This window comes from Limanda limanda, chromosome 17 (genome assembly GCF_963576545.1).
Source record: "Limanda limanda chromosome 17, fLimLim1.1, whole genome shotgun sequence".
NCBI classification, from domain to species: domain Eukaryota; kingdom Metazoa; phylum Chordata; class Actinopteri; order Pleuronectiformes; family Pleuronectidae; genus Limanda; species Limanda limanda.
In genome coordinates, this window is record NC_083652.1 from 17711617 (window position 1) to 17729099 (window position 17483).

Genomic DNA, 17483 nt, shown 5'->3' on the forward strand with positions numbered 1-17483 from the left:
GAAGTAGAGGTCGCTGTCACTTTATCCTTCCCCCTGGAAACGCGACTCCGGCCGCCATCTTTGTTGAGGGCGGAACTGCGTCAGCGGATGACTGACGCGCCGCTCCTCCGTGATTGGCGGATTCGGCCGATGCCAAAGGTCACGCGTATTTTGGCGCCCTTCGTCCACGGCGGGTTCTGGCGCGGTTTTGAAAGCTCACGTCCAGAAAAACGTATCGTGGATTTTCCCACTCGGAACCATTCGGGTAAAACGAACCTTCCAGCGTCTGGGTCCACGCAGCGCCGACATGTGCGGGTCCGGGCGGGGAGCTGCGGTGAAAGGAGGAAGGAACTGTAGCTAGCTCGTTGTTGTTGTTTGTCTCACAATGGACGTGTCCTCCGTCAGGGGCTGAGACTCGGAGACACTTCTCTGGATCGTCGGTGAGTGTTGTCCTCTCCCTGTGTGTGAGTGTCGGGGACAATGTGTCCCGCTGTCCCCGGGTGAGACCACACTTTTACACATGCTGCCTGTGAGCATGATCATATTACACAGTTTACTTCACAGGACTGTAAGTACATCAACATATGTTTCTGCTCGACACCGTTATCCTCGTCTGTTTGCACGTAGTAGTTACTCGGTAGTGTGTTTTTGTTCTACTGTATGTGTATTTGTGTAAAGTGTAGTTAACACCGGAGTCAGATTCCTAGTACGGGAACACACACAGGACAAATAGAGCTGATGCTACATCATGTTTACAGTGTCAGATACTGACTGATGAGGAAAGGGTTCCTATAAAAGAAGCACTTCTAAAACACCAGAGGTACAATATTATTATTTTCTTTAATGTGCAACAGTACCAATCGTTTGCAACAATACTATTCATGTTTTTATTACATCGTTTTATCTCAATATGTGCAATATCCCATATTACACCTTTTTATCATGAATACTTATTTCCATCTTTGTGTAGTATCAGTTTTTCTGTCTCCTGTAACTTAGCTTATTTGAATATAATTTCTATTAGGCACTGGTTCTGCATTACTCTGCATTTACAATACGCTTTATACTCTTATTTATACTCAGGTTTTCTATTTTTATTGAACATTGTGCAGTTTAATCTTGGATCAAGCTGGCACAAGAATTTCCTTCAGGAGTTTGTAAAGTCTTCTCTTATGTTTAGGTGATAACCAGCAGGTTGTTTTGCTGCTAACGAGCACTTGTAAGGGTATTTATTGCCTTTGTTATCACATGATGCCTTGTGTCATGGCACTTTAGCCTGTGTTGATTATAACAAACAGGAAAGTAAGGGACGTGACAGACTGATTAGGAAGGCCAGCTTGGTCCTAGGAGACCCCTTGACCCAATGGAGGTGGTGGCAGAGAGGAGAATGATGGCTATGCTGTGACCTGCTGCTATGTGCATAACAATGTTTCTTTTGCTTTAGATCTCTTCAAATTATGGCTGGTGTTGTGGCTATGGCATCTGTCATTGAGGATTTTGACACACAGGTATCTTTATGATGATTATTTTAAAGCTGGTGTGTTGCATATAATTTCACTTCATTCACATGCATGCTCATGTTTGATTCACTCCGTCACCTGTATTACAGCCTTGCAAGAAATCCCGCAAAGATGGTGGCAGTCCGGTTGTTAAGACAATCACAAACTATTTCTCTCCGGTGGCCAAGCCTGCGGAGAAACCCTTCTCTCCTCCTCGGTCAAACAACATCATGGACTACTTCAGCAGGAGACCTCCGACCTCCAAAGAAAAGACCAGCCCGTCGGAACAGTCTAAAGAGAACTGTCAGACATCTCAGTCTACCGAGAAACACAACGGCTCAGAAGCAGCAGTGAAACCGCCATCTCAGAAACGGGGTAGAAAGGCCATCAAGGCTGCTAGAAGACTTGTGGAGGCTGAAAATGTTAGCTCGACAGGGGAGATGGACTGCGTGATTACGGATGAACCAGAGCAGTGCAAGGACTCAGCAGCGGAGGTGACCAGTAGCTGTGGGGTGCTTGGTAGTGACACAGCAGCTCTGTTGGCCCAGCGCAGCGCCGAGGCTTCTGACAGTGCTGGGACATCAGAGAGGAGTGTCGCTGTTAAACAGACTGAAAAAGATGATCTTGACAATGGTTCCCAGTGTGGTAACAAACTTAAACCAGAGCTGAAGAGCATTCCCTCATCTCCACCTGTACCTGTGAGAGATAAGGCAAAACAGGTTAAAACTGGTGCACGGAATTCCAAGAAGAAGCATCAACAGGAGGCAAAGCAACCAGAACCAGAGGAGAAAGAGGCAGAGACCTCTCTGTGTGAGGTTGACATGGAGATTAATGAAGATCAGGCCTTACAGTCAAGAAACAGCACGGTCACAGTATCCTTTGAGGATTTTGTGCGAAGTCAGAGTCAGGACAAAGATGGAGAGGGCAAAGACGAGGAAAGTGAAATCACATCATATGCAGAGGAAATGAAAAATGATCAGTCGAAAACTGTGGGGGCTGCGGAGCCATTACTCCAAATCTCACCCCGAACTGTAACCATCCAGGCTCAGGTGCATGCAGTCTCACCCAAACGGGAAGCAGTCAAGGCTGTTGGAAAGTTAGCTTCTATCTTTAGCAAGAGAAAAGGGCCAGTGAGCCCTGCAGAAGCAGTATCATCTCCCCCGACAGAAGCTGAACACCAACTTCCATCTACCTTGCTGAGTGTCAAAAGGAAATCCAATGTGGTTCTTCAAGAGGAGGACCTAGAGCTGGCTGTGCTCGAGAGCGAATCCACGCCGAAGTGCACCGTGGTGGAGAGGAAGCAGTTCATGGCTGCCTTCAAACAGCCCAGCCTGGACGGGTCCAAAACCAAACCTGTGAAGTGTCAGGGGAAGCAAAAGCAACCTGGAGAGAAGAATTCAGATGATGCAGCAGAGAACGATGCTGAGGAGGACAGCGTCATCCCTCTCACTGTTGAGCAAGTCCCGGCTGACTCTCAGGAAAACAGTGTACCTAAAAAGAAACCAGGAAGAAGAGGCAGGAAGAAGGCTAAGGACGAAACTGAGGCTGTCACCACCTCACTTACTGTGGCTGCTGCTCCTCCTCCTCCTGTGGAAGAAGCGGTAGTCATGATCAATGATGATAAAGAAGAGGAGCCCGCCATCCCACCTGTGAGGAGGTCCAGAAGAGAGGCTTTAGTCAAGCAAGAAACCAAATCCACTCCTGTAAGAAAAACCAGAACACATCCCAAGTCAAAGGATACGGCTGGTTCTGCAGCTTCCCCTGACGGCCCTGCCCAGATGTCCACCCCAAAGACACGGAAGTCCAAGCACGGAGTCTTTGTAGCACAGATGGTGTTTGAGCCTGACACAGAAGAAAGTCCGATCAGGTAACACATGCTCATGCTTGTGATTTGATACAACAATGCGTGCTTTTGAAATCGTTATGGCAGTTAGGAAGGTTATAATGTTTAGCGAGCTGTTTGTTTTATTTAACCTAACATCATCAGTATAAACAATAATATTTATTTATATAGCACCTCTCAAAACAAAGTTACAAAGTGCTTTGCAAACAAAAACACAGAAATAAATTATAATAAAGAAAAGGAACATAAAATGTGTGAACCATTGAAATGATTTAAAAACTAGAATTTAGTAAAATCAGGGAATGTGGTAGAAAATGTGTACGAAACCTGCAGTGTTACACAGCACAATTCAACAGGCGCAAAAAAACCAAAGCCTAGAACATGAAGGTAGGTTTATTCATTATTAGACTGCTGTGGCCAAAGCTATGTGTACCTAATTATCTGGCAAATGGAAATATATTTTAATGTTGCTTATGATTTTTTTGTGTTGAATGAATGTTTCTTTCTTTTTTCACAAGGATTAAATTTACTAGGATCCGTAGAAATGTTTCTGGGTCAAAGGCTGAAAGTGGAAGTGGCATCAACACGTCTGTGGCCACTAAAGTGAGTATAATGTTTTTCTTATCTCTCAATGTAATGAACTTGGCAAGGAGAAAAATATTTGTAATAATATTCATAATCTTTTATCTTTTCCAGACATCAAAAAAAAGGAAGCAGGCAAAGAAGTTGGTGGAGAAAGCCAAAGTGATACAGCAGAGTAAGAAAAGTGCAGTCAGGCGTTCGTCACGAAATGAGGCGTCCTCTAAGAAGAGCTACTCTGAAAATGAGGTACAGTAAAATAATGGAAATTTCATTTCTCAGTTGAAGTTTTTTTTTGATATCGTTGTGAAATTAGGCTGTGTTAGTGGTGTGAAAATCTGCTCAAGCAGGCAGTGCTGGGGTCTGACTCCTCTGGCTTTTGTTCATAAGCACAGGAGACTTTTCTTGCCCTGTCATCTTCCTGACGAGCACTACCCTTTCCTCACTTGTCTCGATAACATTAGGTGTTAATACTTTTTGTGTCCACCGATTGGTTTTCTAATAGGATTGTGATTTGTTATGTCAGGATTCTGTCATCTGCCTGGAGGAGGACAAGACTGCCACCCGGGTGGCACTAGAAAAGAATAAAGCCCGGAAACGTATGCGAAGTCTAAATGATGTTCTTGGCAAAGCCTCACCAGCTGGCAAAGAGACCAAGGCTGTCCCAGGTAGGTCTCCCACCCCAAACAAGCTGTTGTTTCATATTCTGTAATCTGTCGAAATATCATTTAATGGTGCTGTATTTCCTCTCATAGCCTGTAAAGAGAAGAGTTCTCGGAAGGTGTCCGGAGTGATTTCAATCTTTGATGAGGGCAGCCGAGAGGGCTCTGAAAACTCGCAGGACAATGAGCAATTCAAGGCTCGAAGAGACTTTTTGAAGAGTGGTCTCCCAGAGACCTTCAGGAAGCAGATAGCCAAGACCGCTGCCACAAAAGAGGCATACTCTGTCTCCTGCTCCTCCTTCCAGCCAGTCATACACATGAAGCAACCACCAAAGGGTAGGTGTTTCCATTTTATCACCTGTTACTCGAGTAAACACAAGTGTTAACAACACTCATCTTCATGTTTATGTTCATTTAAGTGTGTTTCTTAGCTCTGAGTGTCTGTTAGGTGCAGATTACACAACATATCAAGGTTAAACTTTTAGTTTTGTATTTACAGATTGCCCTCTTTGGAATCTACCGTGGCCTGAATCTCCGTTACTGTCTCCACTGAAACCGCTTCGGAGCCAAACATCCTCCTTTCCAACTGTTAGTGGCTCCTTGAGTTTGAGGACTGAACCAGCTCGTAGAGACTTGTGTGAAAGGGTATGTTGACATGACCGTGGTGGTCTGTGGGAGATTTACTCACTTTTTTAGCAGGGTTAATGTTTTAGAACAAATCGTACAGTTAATGGCAGCTTCCTGCCTGCTATTGAGCATTTACAAGGTAAGATTCTACTTGCAGACACAATTAATGCTCCATTCCCTCCAGCATGTTATGTAATTTCTGTGAAATATTTCTAGCAGAGCATCAGTGGATATTTTACAGCAGATGTATCAAATATATTTTTTTTAAACTGTTCAGGGTTCGGGCTGGAGACCTGAGATCTCTGAAAGTGTTCGCCGGCTTCTCATCGAAGAGGTCAGGACCTGTAACCCTGCCTTCCCTATTCAGATGTTCATCAGTCGCTTCCTGAAGAGACGCACTGACCACCAGCAGCTTACCTCTGCCTCAGGTCAGTGGAATGACCAGTAGATCATCTGAACGCAGATATGTTGCAGTTAAATCTAAGCTGCAGTTGCATCAGCATTCTCATTTTTAGCTACAAGGAAGTTAAATAATATTCAAACTTTCCTCAAAGCATCATTATTGGAGCTGCATTTAAATGAGTTAGGTGACCATTGTTTTTTACCTACTAGAAACGGCACCAACAGTAGGAGGCAAGAGGAAGAGGATGGATGACGAAGGGGAGAACAGAGTGAAGGTTGCTAAGAAGCCGCGGGGCCATTCAGAAGAGAGCAATTCCACGTCTGAGCCAGAGCCAACAAAAAGAAGAGGCCGCCCGAGAAAGGTGCAGAGATCCAAGCAGGAGGCAAAAGAGAAAGCCAGGCCCTCCAACACAGCTGCTCCCATCTCGTCCGAGGACGACTCTGTGATTGTGCTGGATGAAGACACTGTGGAAAACGGTGAGGCAGCAAAAAGACAATTCCTGATTCAGTTAAGAAACTGACATAATGACAGTAGAGTAACAGAGAAGATATCTAATCAATCAGGGAATAAGAAGAGAGTTAAATGACAGCCAGGTGTCAGAAAGCTCCTGGATATGTCCAACAAATATCTCACGACAAAGAAAATGTATATCCAAGAGTGATAATATTTAAATGCCCGACCATGAAATGTTTGCTGATGTTTTTTAATGTTCCTCCAGTTTTGATTGTTACAAATGTGTTATTACTGAACTTAATGACAGTGTAGTTGAAAGTACTAAACTGGTAAAGACTTTCTTTCGGGAGGTGATTTGTACCTTAATTGTTAAGGTGTTTGTTCGTTATATTCATTCAACTGGCTTCTGTAAACTCCACGGGCTGTTTTGTCATGTTTGATGTTGGAATCTCAGAAACTCAGTGAAGTTTGTTTTACAGATGTGGTGAAGGAGGAAGTGTTGTGGACCGACAAATATCAGCCCCAGCACTCCAGTGACATCATGGGCAACACTGCCTCAGTGAGGAGGCTGCACAGGTGAGGAACTACTGTAAAGCGGCTTTAACTGCACAAAAACAATGGCTGCTGTATTTGTTTTATAATGACTGACCCTAAGATGATATCTAAAGATGGACAACTCTCTACTTAGTCCTACTATTCAGAAATGAAGCTAAGATTTTCTGGACTCATAGGGTGCCATATTGCACATTTGGAGCCAAAGTTTCGCAGTAGCTTTCGCGATAGCAAGGTCCCACCGACATTTGCTTGCTTGAAGAATATGTAAACTAATGCTTAATTTTTCCCTTTTTTCATTTATACAGTTGGCTAAAGGAATGGAAACTCCGTGCAGACCGAGATGAGAGAAAAAAGCAGAAAGACAAGAAACAAGAGGAAGGAAGCAAGGGTGGGAGATTCTAAAACTACTCAGTTTATTTTCTCTTCATAACTCTGAGTTTGGTCTAAATTTATTTTGACTATATCATGGACTTTTTTGTGCAGACTCAGACTGGGACTGTGCAGAGGAGGACTCGCAGGATGCAGAGGACATGTGTAATTCAATGCTGATCACAGGACCCACCGGAATAGGAAAGACTGCTGCCGTCTATGCATGTGCCCAAGAGCTGGGCTTCAAGGTACAAACCCCTCACAAGTGTTTTGAGCAACACATTCGTTTTGTGGATCGTCACTAAACTGACAACTTTACTCTGGTCTCTCAAGGTATTTGAGGTGAACGCTTCGTCTCAGCGGAGCGGCCGACTTATTCTGTCCCAGCTGAGGGAAGCCACTCAGTCACACCAGGTGGACAGCCAGGGGGTCAACGCCCACAAACCCACCTACTTCAACAGCTACGGCACAAGCAGCAGCGCTGGCAGGCCTGGATCCTCTCCTAGTAAGTTCACAGCTGATAGAAGTAGCACTGTTGCCATTAAAAGATCTGATACTGTTTATGCCATACTTTAGTTGTTTGAAATGCACAAGCTGAACTGTTCATTAACTGTTTTTTCCTTCTTCATCCTTCAGGAAAGATTAACTCTCCTCGCAGGGTGGTTTCCTCTCCCAGGAAACCTCCCCAGTCGCCAAGAGGTGCCAAAAAAGGTGCTCTGGCTCCCACCTCTTTGGCCAGCTTCTTCAAAATGGGGCGACCCGCCAACAAGGAGCAACTAAACAGTAAGAAGAATGAACAAACAGGTACATGCTCTCTCATAGTCTCAAATGTTTTATTTGATCATGATGATGCCTTTCGTGGAAATGTAAGGACTATAATAGTAAGTAATTTGCCATTGTTTGTCTCTTTGCCCCATCTTTTCATGTAGCTGCTTCCAAGAAAGTTGGGAAAATAAGTAATGAGGTTGCCAATAAGCATAAAGACCTCACAGTGAAGTCCCCAGCAGCTACGACCCCTAAAGACAACAGTGAAGAGCAGAGCAAGAAGACGGCCACCTCGCTCATCCTGTTTGAAGAGGTGGATGTTATTTTCGATGAAGACTCTGGGTTTCTAGCTGCCATCAAGACATTCATGACCACCACCAAGAGGCCTGTCATCCTCACTACCAGTGGTGAGTAGTAGGAGCACGGATAAACACAATGTTTTACCTCGTGTTGTCCGTTTTTTTAGTTTTAATCAAGTTTTATATTTCCCCTAGATCCTGCTTTCAGCGCCATGTTCGATGGCTACTTTGAAGAGATCCACTTTAAAACGCCGTCAGTGGTGAGTAAAGGAAATTTGAGTCCCAGTCTTAGTTTCACTCTGCGGTTCTATGGTGTTGTTTGAATTTGTGATGGTAAAAACTCTCCTCCTCTCCCTCTGGTCCAGTTAAATGTGAGCAGCTACTTGCAGCTGCTGTGTCTGGCTGAAGACATGAGAACAGACCAGTCAGACATCAGCTCCCTGCTCAGACTCAATGGCTGTGACATCCGGCAGAGTTTACTGCAGCTGCAGTTCTGGACTCGCAGTGCAGGGGGTCGCCACGTAACCAAGCCACAGACGCACACTGACAACAATGGTGAGCAGATGATCTGGAAAAATGTTGATGATAATATTCACTTTATCCTGGTTCTGCTTTGTTAAATGTTGATAACTCTCCCCTTTTGTATCTTATTATTATTAATGACTTTATTTCATCTTGTCTAGAAAATGCAATAATACACGTGCAGTTCAATATTGTATTCATCTTTCACAAAATGCGTTAGCTTCAAGCTCCAAGCTTTATCTCGGAGCTTTTGCATTTAAGGACATTAAAAGATCATTGGGGTGACATTGGATTTACTTTGATGGAATTTTTCATGACTCCGGTTGCATTTTTAAACAAAGTGCAGCACTAACTATTTAATTTCATGGGATTTTTTTAATTTCTCCCTCGCTCACTTTCAAAGCTGAACTGAAGCCGGAAACAGACGGAGAGGCAACAGAGACGTCTGTCCCCCCCACTCTCCCTCCCTGTGACACTGGCTGCACTGAGAGCAGACTGGGCTTCCTGAATATTGAACCTGAGAGAGACATCTGGGAGCTGCTTAAGGTGAACTCTTCACAGCACATAACATAAGACTTCTTCTAGGTTTCTTTAATGTAGTAAAAATTCATGTTGAATCATATTGTACTTGATGTAAGATATTGATCGAGTATCTGCTACCAACAGAGCCAGAGTCTGGAGGAGCCGGTCTGCTGGAAGCTGCTGAAAGACTGCAGGCGACGAGGAGTTGATCTGCTTTATTCCAACATGGAGAAACTCTTACCTCTACCACTCACACAGTTGACTGCACCAATCTGCAAGCCAGAGAAATCTGTTTCTGAATCAGAAAACCATCCTTCTGTTGATCCCAAAAAGCAGCCGTCATCCACCTGCCTGCCGTCCGACACGCTGCTATCTCATGCCAGGGTTTTGCACGTGGCAGAGTCCGGTGATTGCTCAGATGATGGCAGTCCAATTAAAGTTTCCAACAGAATGAAGAAGAACAAGAGGAGGCACTGTGTGCCTGGCCAAGATGGACTGAACTCGGACTCTGACTCAGAAGAAAGTTTTCTGTCATTGTCCAAGCCGCAGGGGGATCCTCAGGCAAAGGAGGAAGTTAAAGAGAGGTTAGTTTCAGAAAAGGTGAAAAGGAAACAGCTGACTCCTGAAGAGCGCATGAAAAGTCTCCCAGTCTCCCAGTGTCTAGCATCAATAGCTGACTTTTTAGACAACATGTCCTACTTGGACTCCTCCTTGCACGTCCATCCAGAAGGAGAAGACAATCACAGTAGAATGGCACCATTCGGTGCAGTGGTTAAAGACGGGATGACGGATGAGTCCAGGGTCGAGACTGACCGAGGGAGCTGGGAGACGCGAGAGCGCGTCTTGGAGATCCAAGCTGCCGTGGAGGCGCTGAGCTTCCACAGGTGTCGGTGTTCAGCTGCAGAGACCTGGGACAAAGCCCAACAGCTGGAAGGAGAGCTTGGACATGAGGCTGCAGGAGAACTCACCCTCCCTGTGGCCCCTCATCGTGAAGGTTACAGCTTCTCTCAGGAGGGTCCCTGCAAACCACAGTGAGTCTTACTACAATCTCTTCAATGATAGGCCTCATTTAAACTTAAATAAAATGTAAACATTAACAGAATTGACCCCAAAAATACATGTGAATCCTAAGCCAGTTCAAAGAAAGCCAACATGCATATTGCAATTTGACACCGTTCACTATTTTGTATGTTGCATTTTGCACTTTTTACTTCACTTTTTATATCTTTTATCTTTTATATATTTTTATATAGATATGTTTATGTCTAAACAAATGTTACTTTGTATAAATATAAGAAAAAGTGAGTAAATAAGAAGTAAATAGTGAGTAAATATTGTGTTTTTATTGTTTTCCTTATGTGTGGTGTATTTATTGTGTTTTTATGTTTCTATGTTCATTGTATGCACCAATAACCAGAGCAAATTCCAGGAAGGTGTAAACCTACTTGGCAATAAATATCTTCTGATTCTGATTCTGATTCTGATGGATGTGTTCCAGGCTGGTCCAGGTGAGGAGAGAAGTGATGGAGGGTCTGACGCTGAAAGGAGGGGTCGGTACTCTGGGAAACAGACCAGCGGCTGCTCTGGACTATTTGCCAGTGCTACGCACCATCTGCAAATCGGAGAGGCTGAAGGAGAAGGGCAAAGTTAAACGGAGGTGAGAATTGGTGAAACAGTGCACAGAATATGAATATTAAATGAAAAGCACGATGGATCATTTGTGTCTCCAAAATTGATATCCTATTCACAAAAGTGAGTGAGAAAAGCTACGAGTGTGGATACCCGACCTGAGCTGGGTCTGGCTGGGTTCGGATAAAACATTTGAAATGATATTGGGTTCGGTCACGTCGACTGTGACCTACTTAAACAGACGAATACGATTAGATGTAGGTTTTGTTTTGAAACCAAGCAAATTACCGACAGGCTGCAAAGACATGGGTATGCATCCACAGACCCAAAGCTCTGAACTGTGTTTTTCCTTTTTCTTCCCTCCAGGTTTCTGCACTACCTTGATGCAATCCACCTTGGTCTTGACAAAACCACACTACAGCACCTCGCTGAAGACTTCCCCTGAACCACAGAGAAGCCCTTGAGATCACAGACTCTCTCTTTTATGGTCCACAGGATGTTGCTCTCAGACGCTAACACAGAATGTGTTTACAGAAAGTGTGGTGGCATCAGGAGCACAAGGACGGACACTCGGGCAACTTTAATCAGTGTTGACTTTTGTTTCATGCTACCTACTTCAGAGCAATGAGGTGGTCAGACGTGTGTGTACACTAAACACTGTCTGGTGGCGTCTCCACACAGTTTCCTCTAAGATGGAAATGACTGAATCACTGAAGTCAAGTGCACAGCTAAAGTGTTGACTGATTCTTATGGTGATTTTGAAGAAATGTTTTGTAATATTAAGGGGTGCTGGATTGTGTGTGATGGGTTTTTGTACAGTAGTAATTTGTAGCCTCATTTATGAATTTGCTTTGCACTTTGCAAAGTGTTTTTTATCAAGTAGAAATTGCTTTTGGGGAGCAAGTGTTAATATTTGTAACAGATTAACATGTAAAATAGATATTTCCTCTGGTTTTGTAAAGGCTGTGTATAAATAGTCTCCACACCAAGTACTGTTGATGCACTTAGGATTTTGTTTCTATTCACATTCATAAAAAGCAGCTGTTTTTACACAAGATTCTGCCTTATTTCACACTTTCACACATCAGTCAATTATTTCTTTTTTTTCAGTTTTATCTATGTACACAAACACAATGGGTTTTAGTTGTGATCAAATAAAGGATTATCACAACAGAAAATGACAGGCCTCATTATTCAATTTCAGCAAGTAACATTGTCCATGGACTCGTGTTTATCCTCTTCCGCAGGTGGTGAATGAATTTGCGTGCATGGTTTGTATCGTGTAGTTGTCACTTCTGAAATGTGCGCAGAGGTAGGACTGGTTTTTCAGGTTCCTTTTGTATCATCTTATGGATGAAGTTCAAAATGCATTCAGCGCATGAAGTTGTTGATTTAATAGAACAAGGAAACCCTCTGTGATTAAAACTCAACGTTCTGTTTCTGTCAGTGCGGCTGGACTGGCTCCAGAGGAGGAAGGAGAAGGGAGGTTTGCTCTGTGTTGTAACAAACATAACGTCTCTGGCAAGTTCCACTTTTGGTCTTGACTACTTTTTTTCCTTTGTGTGACGCTATGTGACCACCATGCTCAGTTTAGACAGAGGGATTTATAATTGTGAGAGAAGAAATCCTGGCTTTGTAGCGACATGGCAAACAGAGAGCGAAACAAAAAGATCTTACTGGAGCTCGTGAAGCTGCCGGACAACAGCAAGTGTGCGGACTGCGGCGCGTCTGGTAAGTGATCTGTAATCTAACTGTGTGCTGCTCATTAATGTGGCAAAGAAAGATTCCATTATGTCACTTAGATCACACATTTTATTTTATCTCTGGTTCCTGGCTTGGTACTCATATCCTTGTGGGTGTTAAACTGTCTGAGCTACTTTGTTCAGAGCTGTTGAGTTTTAATGGCTCAACAGACACTGTTTTATTATATTCATCTTCTCTACATGTGTGGATGTGGACCTGACAGAAAAATATTTTGTACTGTATCTGTATCAGCCCTAAATATCGTTTATCAAAACCCTTGCTAAATGTTTTCATGGTATAAGAAGCAGAAATATAAGATAGATTTTCTTCTAAGGCCCACAAACTAATTTTTTTGAAACCCACATGAAACTAAAACTTGAATTTGAAAAAATAAACAAGGTGTTTGACATGAGGGGCCACACCCACATTCTGCTTTTATGTATGGAATCACAAACCCCAAAGATTTGGACTCTAACAAAAAAAGTACTGTAGTAAGTATTAAGTAAAGTACAATGGACTTCAAAACTGCACGTTAGTACTACAGTGCAGTAAACCGGGATTGTTGAATTTGAATCCCGTGTCTTCTGCACACCTCAGATCCAGACTGGGCGCCTTACAAGCTGGGTGTGTTTGTGTGTCTGAACTGCTCTGGCGTCCACCGCAGCCTGTCCACCCACGTGAAATCTATCAAGCTGGACTTCTGGGATGATGAGCTGGTGGAGGTATACGGGTTGCTTTTTCCTCCCTGTTATTACTGCTATGCCAACACAGCAATGCTTCAGGTGAGAGGATCAACTGGAGATGTGTAATGTGTATGTTTGTGTGTCTTCTTGGGACCTGGGAAGTTCATGAAATCCAACGGCAATGCCAGCGCCCAGGCCGTGTATGAGAAAGCTGTTCCACCGTACTACTATCGGCCCAGGGAAAAGGACTCTGTGTAAGTAATTTTACAGGAAGTTCAAATTCCTCAGAAAACCGTCTTTGTGATTGCGTAATGTCTCCGTGATTAATTGTTTGGTTGTGTGACGTTCATGACCAGTCTCAGTCTGCTGACGGGGCAATCCCACAAAGAAGTAGACCTTACTCCTGACTGTAGAATTAGAATATGTCTCAATTTCAACATCAAGGCTCAATGTGTTTGTTCCTCATCTTGGAATAGTTTCATGTTTGCTCTTGAAACTGCAGGGTCCTGAGAGAGCAGTGGATCCATGCCAAATACGAAAGGTTGGAATTCAAAGGGGAAACAAAGTATCCACCAATTCCATACACAACAGGTGATGTGTTCACCGGTTCTTTTTTTTAACGCACGTGTCTACTGCAGATCGTTAATCTTTATCAGTCTGTTTGGTTAAAAAAATAAGAACGATGTGGTTCCTCATATGCACAACTGTGAAGGAAAAGCCTGTTATTTGCATAATGAAGTGTGAGGGGTTATTACTCTTTGCAAAATGTCTGAATATATGAATTTTGAAGTGAAGCGCCTGTGACTCAGTTGTGCTGGACTGATCCCAGGTTTCTATGAAGGGTGGCTGTGGAAGAAAGGAAAAGAGAACACACAGTTTCTGAAGAGGAAGTTCGTGCTGTCAGAGAGACAATTCACACTGACTTACTACAACAAGGAAAATGTGAGTTCCCTGCAGCTCAGGCACAGTTGAACTGCACCATTTGACACATCCAACAGTAGTTCTCTTTTGACACGTTTTAAACTGTTATTACTTTAAGATTTATAGTGATAGTGATATTCTTTAGGTGTGATGTGAAGTTGATCTGATTTGAACAGTTTCCTCTGTAACTTAAAGCGCTTCCCGCCAATGTTTTAACTTCATTGCTTCTCCAAACCAGCGACAGCCAGTGGTCGGAGGGATAATGTTATCGGGTTGTCCAATGTCTCATGAACAAAACATCTCAATTTTGAGGCCTTGAGGGAATTTCAACCAATTTTGTACAAACATTATGTTAAACTCAAGGATGAGCAGATTTGATGTTGATGGTCAAGGTCAATGTGTCCTTGACCCTGTGAACACAATATCTCAAGACAGCCTCAAGAGAATCCTTTAAAATGTTTTGCAAATGCTCACTTAGAGTCACAAACTGATTAGATTTGTATGGTTGAAGGTAGGGGGTCAAGTTATTTAGATCTCACAAAACAGTTTTCACTCTCACTTTTAACTGATCAGATTTCACTGGTCAAAGGTCACAGGTACCTCATATTATTGGTTTGTGGACCACGTTATTCTAGTGTTTTTAAAAAAACACAAATTACACTGTTAGTTAATCACTTTTGCATTTTTACTCTCCACTAAGACCAAAACTGAAAAAACTCCCCTAATTTAATGACGATCCAACAATTGGATACGTGTCACTAACGAACTGATTGTCTGTATATTTGTGGTCCAGGAGTCCAAAGGCCCCAAAGCTGTGATCTCCATCAAGGACCTGAACGCCACTTTTCAGCCGGAGAAGATTGGTCATCCTCACGGGCTGCAGCTCACCTACCAAGACGCCGATCACACCAGGAACCTGTATGTCTACCACGAGAGGCCTGAGGTGGGACTGCACAATTTTGTTATAGCATAGGTTTTATTGCATACGTCACACTGTGGCAATAGGGCTTTGGAGAAACACTCTATTATTGTTTTCTTTTAGGAAATAGTCACATGGTACAACGCCATTCGCGCTGCTCGCTATGCATATCTGAAAACAGCATATCCGACTGGAAGCGATGAAGAAGTAAGAATCAGTTGTGTTTCAGCCGATCCTTGAAGTGCATGCTCTTTAAATACTTGAAAATAATTTATTCATAGCCATTTGCTTTTATGTTTTAAAGCCTTACACAAGTGTTTTTCCTTTACATCTCTTTCACAGCTGATACCAAAGATAACAAGAAACTACCTCAAAGAGGGATACATGGAAAAGACGGGGCCGCTAGTAGGTTTCTTGTTTATGACAGTGTGTCTAAGTCGTTCATTTGAATGTGTGTTTCTGTTCCTCCTACACACATATAATCACACTCCCATTCATGTCCCTTTCGTACCCTAACTTTAACCATTACTACAAAACGCCTAATCCTGTCCATAACCTCAACTTTATTCTAATCCTAGATCCAACATCAAGTCTTAACCGTAAAACAACTTCACAACTTTAATAAGACAAGTTCAGACACACAATCACACTTGTCTCGAGTTGAGAATTGGAGCTTAGTTAGAAAATGTTTAAGTATTATCATTTATTGATATCACATTTTCACAATTCATGCTTTTCTTCAACAGCAGAAGGAGCTGTTCAAAAAGAGGTGGTTTATTTTGGACTCTCAAAACAGGAAATTGTTCTACTTCAAAGGCCAGCTGGTGAGGACAAACACTCTTCTCAATCCAACTGTAACGATATTTCTCGAACACTGTGACCGACGTTCTGCTCGAGTGTTCATGTTCTCATCGCTGTCAATGTAGGACGCAGAGGAGTTGGGGGTCATTTTCATCGGCACCGACAGCAACGGTTACTCTGTGAAGGCGTGCATCCCGAACCATGCTCGGGGAAACAAGTGGCAGTGTGGCGTGAAGGTGGAGACCCCCGAGCGACAGTTTGTCTTCATGTGCGAGCAGGAGAGGGAGCAGAGAGAGTGGCTGGAGGCTCTCAGACAGGTCCTGTCCAGGCCCATGGCGCCGCAGGACTATGCCAGTAAGAGAGGCTACGTACACAAGCACATATACAGCATTTCCTTGCACTTGATAAAGTCATCATGTTCAACCACACAACCACTGCACCGTATGTGTGTCCTCTATCCAATGCTCTGCTGTTTCGTTCCAGTTGAAGCCAACCTCCACTATAAACAATGATCTGAAGAGACGCGTGTCCACAGGACGACAGTGAGACGACTGCAGGGACTGAGCCACTGCTGCACAGCAGATGAACCTGCTGACAGCACGGACTCTCATCTCTGTCTTAGAGTAAAACATCATGAACCATGGCCGACTGTGCCACGGTTTGGATTAACCTCCATTTCCTCACTTCAACTGACACTTGACCCAATGGTAATGGACTGACGGACTTCAGAGAGCACTGTATCAATATGTAAAATCCACTCATGACCAAATATACACTCCTATCTTTGAAAGAGTGTCAGGACCAAGCATGTGGGAGAAAATACTCTTCCCCACCTGTCACTAGATTATAGTAGCAGAATATATGTTACCATCCCTGCATGATATTATGCTATTTCATATGATCATCCTTGTTTTGTTTTCATACTTTAAATTTCCTGAGGAAAAAGCATATATTGTCGGTGGTGAACTTGTTTCATGACGTTATTATTCCCAGACAAAATAAAAGGCGTTTTTTAAAATAAAATAATGTGTGTGGTTTGCTTCATAGACTACATATAAATTAAGAGCCTGTTTGATGGAATTGGGTTTCCAGTTTTCTGTATCCAGAGTTTTATCATTTGTAACAAGTGTTTTCCAAATGCAAACAAACAGCAGTTGAACATTTAATCAGAATAATGTCTCTGCTCACCCAACCGGTTGAGGCAGATTGCTGCCCACATTGAGACTGGTTCTACAGGTTCCTTCCAGTTAATGAGGGAGTGCTGGCTCATCGTGAGAACTGTTGGGTTCCTCTATAAATTCAAAGGTCTGGACCTTACTATGGAAAGTGCCTTGAGACAACAGATATTATGAGTCGGCGCTATACAAATTGAATTGAATTGGAAAACAGTCTGTAGAAAATAGAATGTGTATTTATCATCGACCCACATGATACGATTTAAAGTCACCTGTATGAATCATTATATTCTGAATGCTTTATAATCCTAAATTTGCCTCTGGATCAATAAAGTATCTGTCTGTCTGTCTGTCTTTCTTTCTGTCTATGTGTCTATCTATGTGTCTATCTATCTGTTTATCTATCTGTCTATCTATCTGTATCTATCTGTCTGTCTGTCTGTCTGTCTGTCTGTCTGTCTGTCTGTCTGTCTGTCTGTCTGTCTGTCTGTCTGTCTGTCTGTCTGTCTGTCTGTCTGTCTGTCTGTCTGTCTGT

General features: G+C 43.1%; 2 protein-coding genes across 2 annotated transcripts; both read left to right on the forward strand.

Annotated features, from left to right (window-relative positions):
- Nucleotides 1-358: 358 nt before the first annotated feature.
- atad5a (ATPase family AAA domain containing 5a) lies at nt 359-11820 on the forward strand. Its single transcript, XM_061090863.1, has 22 exons — nt 359-419; nt 1424-1487; nt 1589-3345; nt 3840-3924; nt 4018-4149; nt 4427-4568; nt 4656-4898; nt 5062-5207; nt 5467-5617; nt 5802-6068; nt 6525-6621; nt 6906-6988; nt 7084-7217; nt 7303-7474; nt 7606-7773; nt 7899-8141; nt 8229-8293; nt 8399-8588; nt 8959-9101; nt 9222-10108; nt 10576-10734; nt 11073-11820. Exons 2-22 carry the CDS (start codon nt 1437-1439, stop codon nt 11149-11151), a joined length of 5394 nt encoding a protein of 1797 aa, XP_060946846.1. The 5' UTR covers nt 359-419; nt 1424-1436; the 3' UTR covers nt 11152-11820.
- Nucleotides 11821-12346: 526 nt separating this feature from the next.
- adap2 (ArfGAP with dual PH domains 2) lies at nt 12347-16771 on the forward strand. The gene is made up of 11 exons (XM_061090864.1): nt 12347-12437; nt 13047-13171; nt 13295-13386; nt 13635-13723; nt 13962-14074; nt 14847-14996; nt 15096-15179; nt 15315-15377; nt 15719-15796; nt 15899-16127; nt 16257-16771. The coding sequence occupies exons 1-11, from the start codon at nt 12350-12352 to the stop codon at nt 16283-16285; spliced, it is 1140 nt and encodes a 379-aa protein (XP_060946847.1). The 5' UTR covers nt 12347-12349; the 3' UTR covers nt 16286-16771.
- Nucleotides 16772-17483: the final 712 nt, after the last annotated feature.

What these genes read in the sequence shown, in the direction of transcription:
- atad5a (XM_061090863.1), top strand. Translation starts at nt 1,437, where the DNA reads ATGGCTGGTGTTGTGGCTATGGCATCTGTCATTGAGGATTTTGACACA. An exon ending in CAGGCCTGGATCCTCTCCTA is followed by an intron (nt 7,475 to 7,605) that starts GTAAGTTCACAG and finishes TTCATCCTTCAG; the next exon opens with GAAAGATTAACTCTCCTCGC. An exon ending in ACATCTGGGAGCTGCTTAAG is followed by an intron (nt 9,102 to 9,221) that starts GTGAACTCTTCA and finishes TGCTACCAACAG; the next exon opens with AGCCAGAGTCTGGAGGAGCC.
- adap2 (XM_061090864.1), top strand. Translation starts at nt 12,350, where the DNA reads ATGGCAAACAGAGAGCGAAACAAAAAGATCTTACTGGAGCTCGTGAAG. An exon ending in TCTACCACGAGAGGCCTGAG is followed by an intron (nt 14,997 to 15,095) that starts GTGGGACTGCAC and finishes GTTTTCTTTTAG; the next exon opens with GAAATAGTCACATGGTACAA. An exon ending in GGCGCCGCAGGACTATGCCA is followed by an intron (nt 16,128 to 16,256) that starts GTAAGAGAGGCT and finishes GTTTCGTTCCAG; the next exon opens with TTGAAGCCAACCTCCACTAT.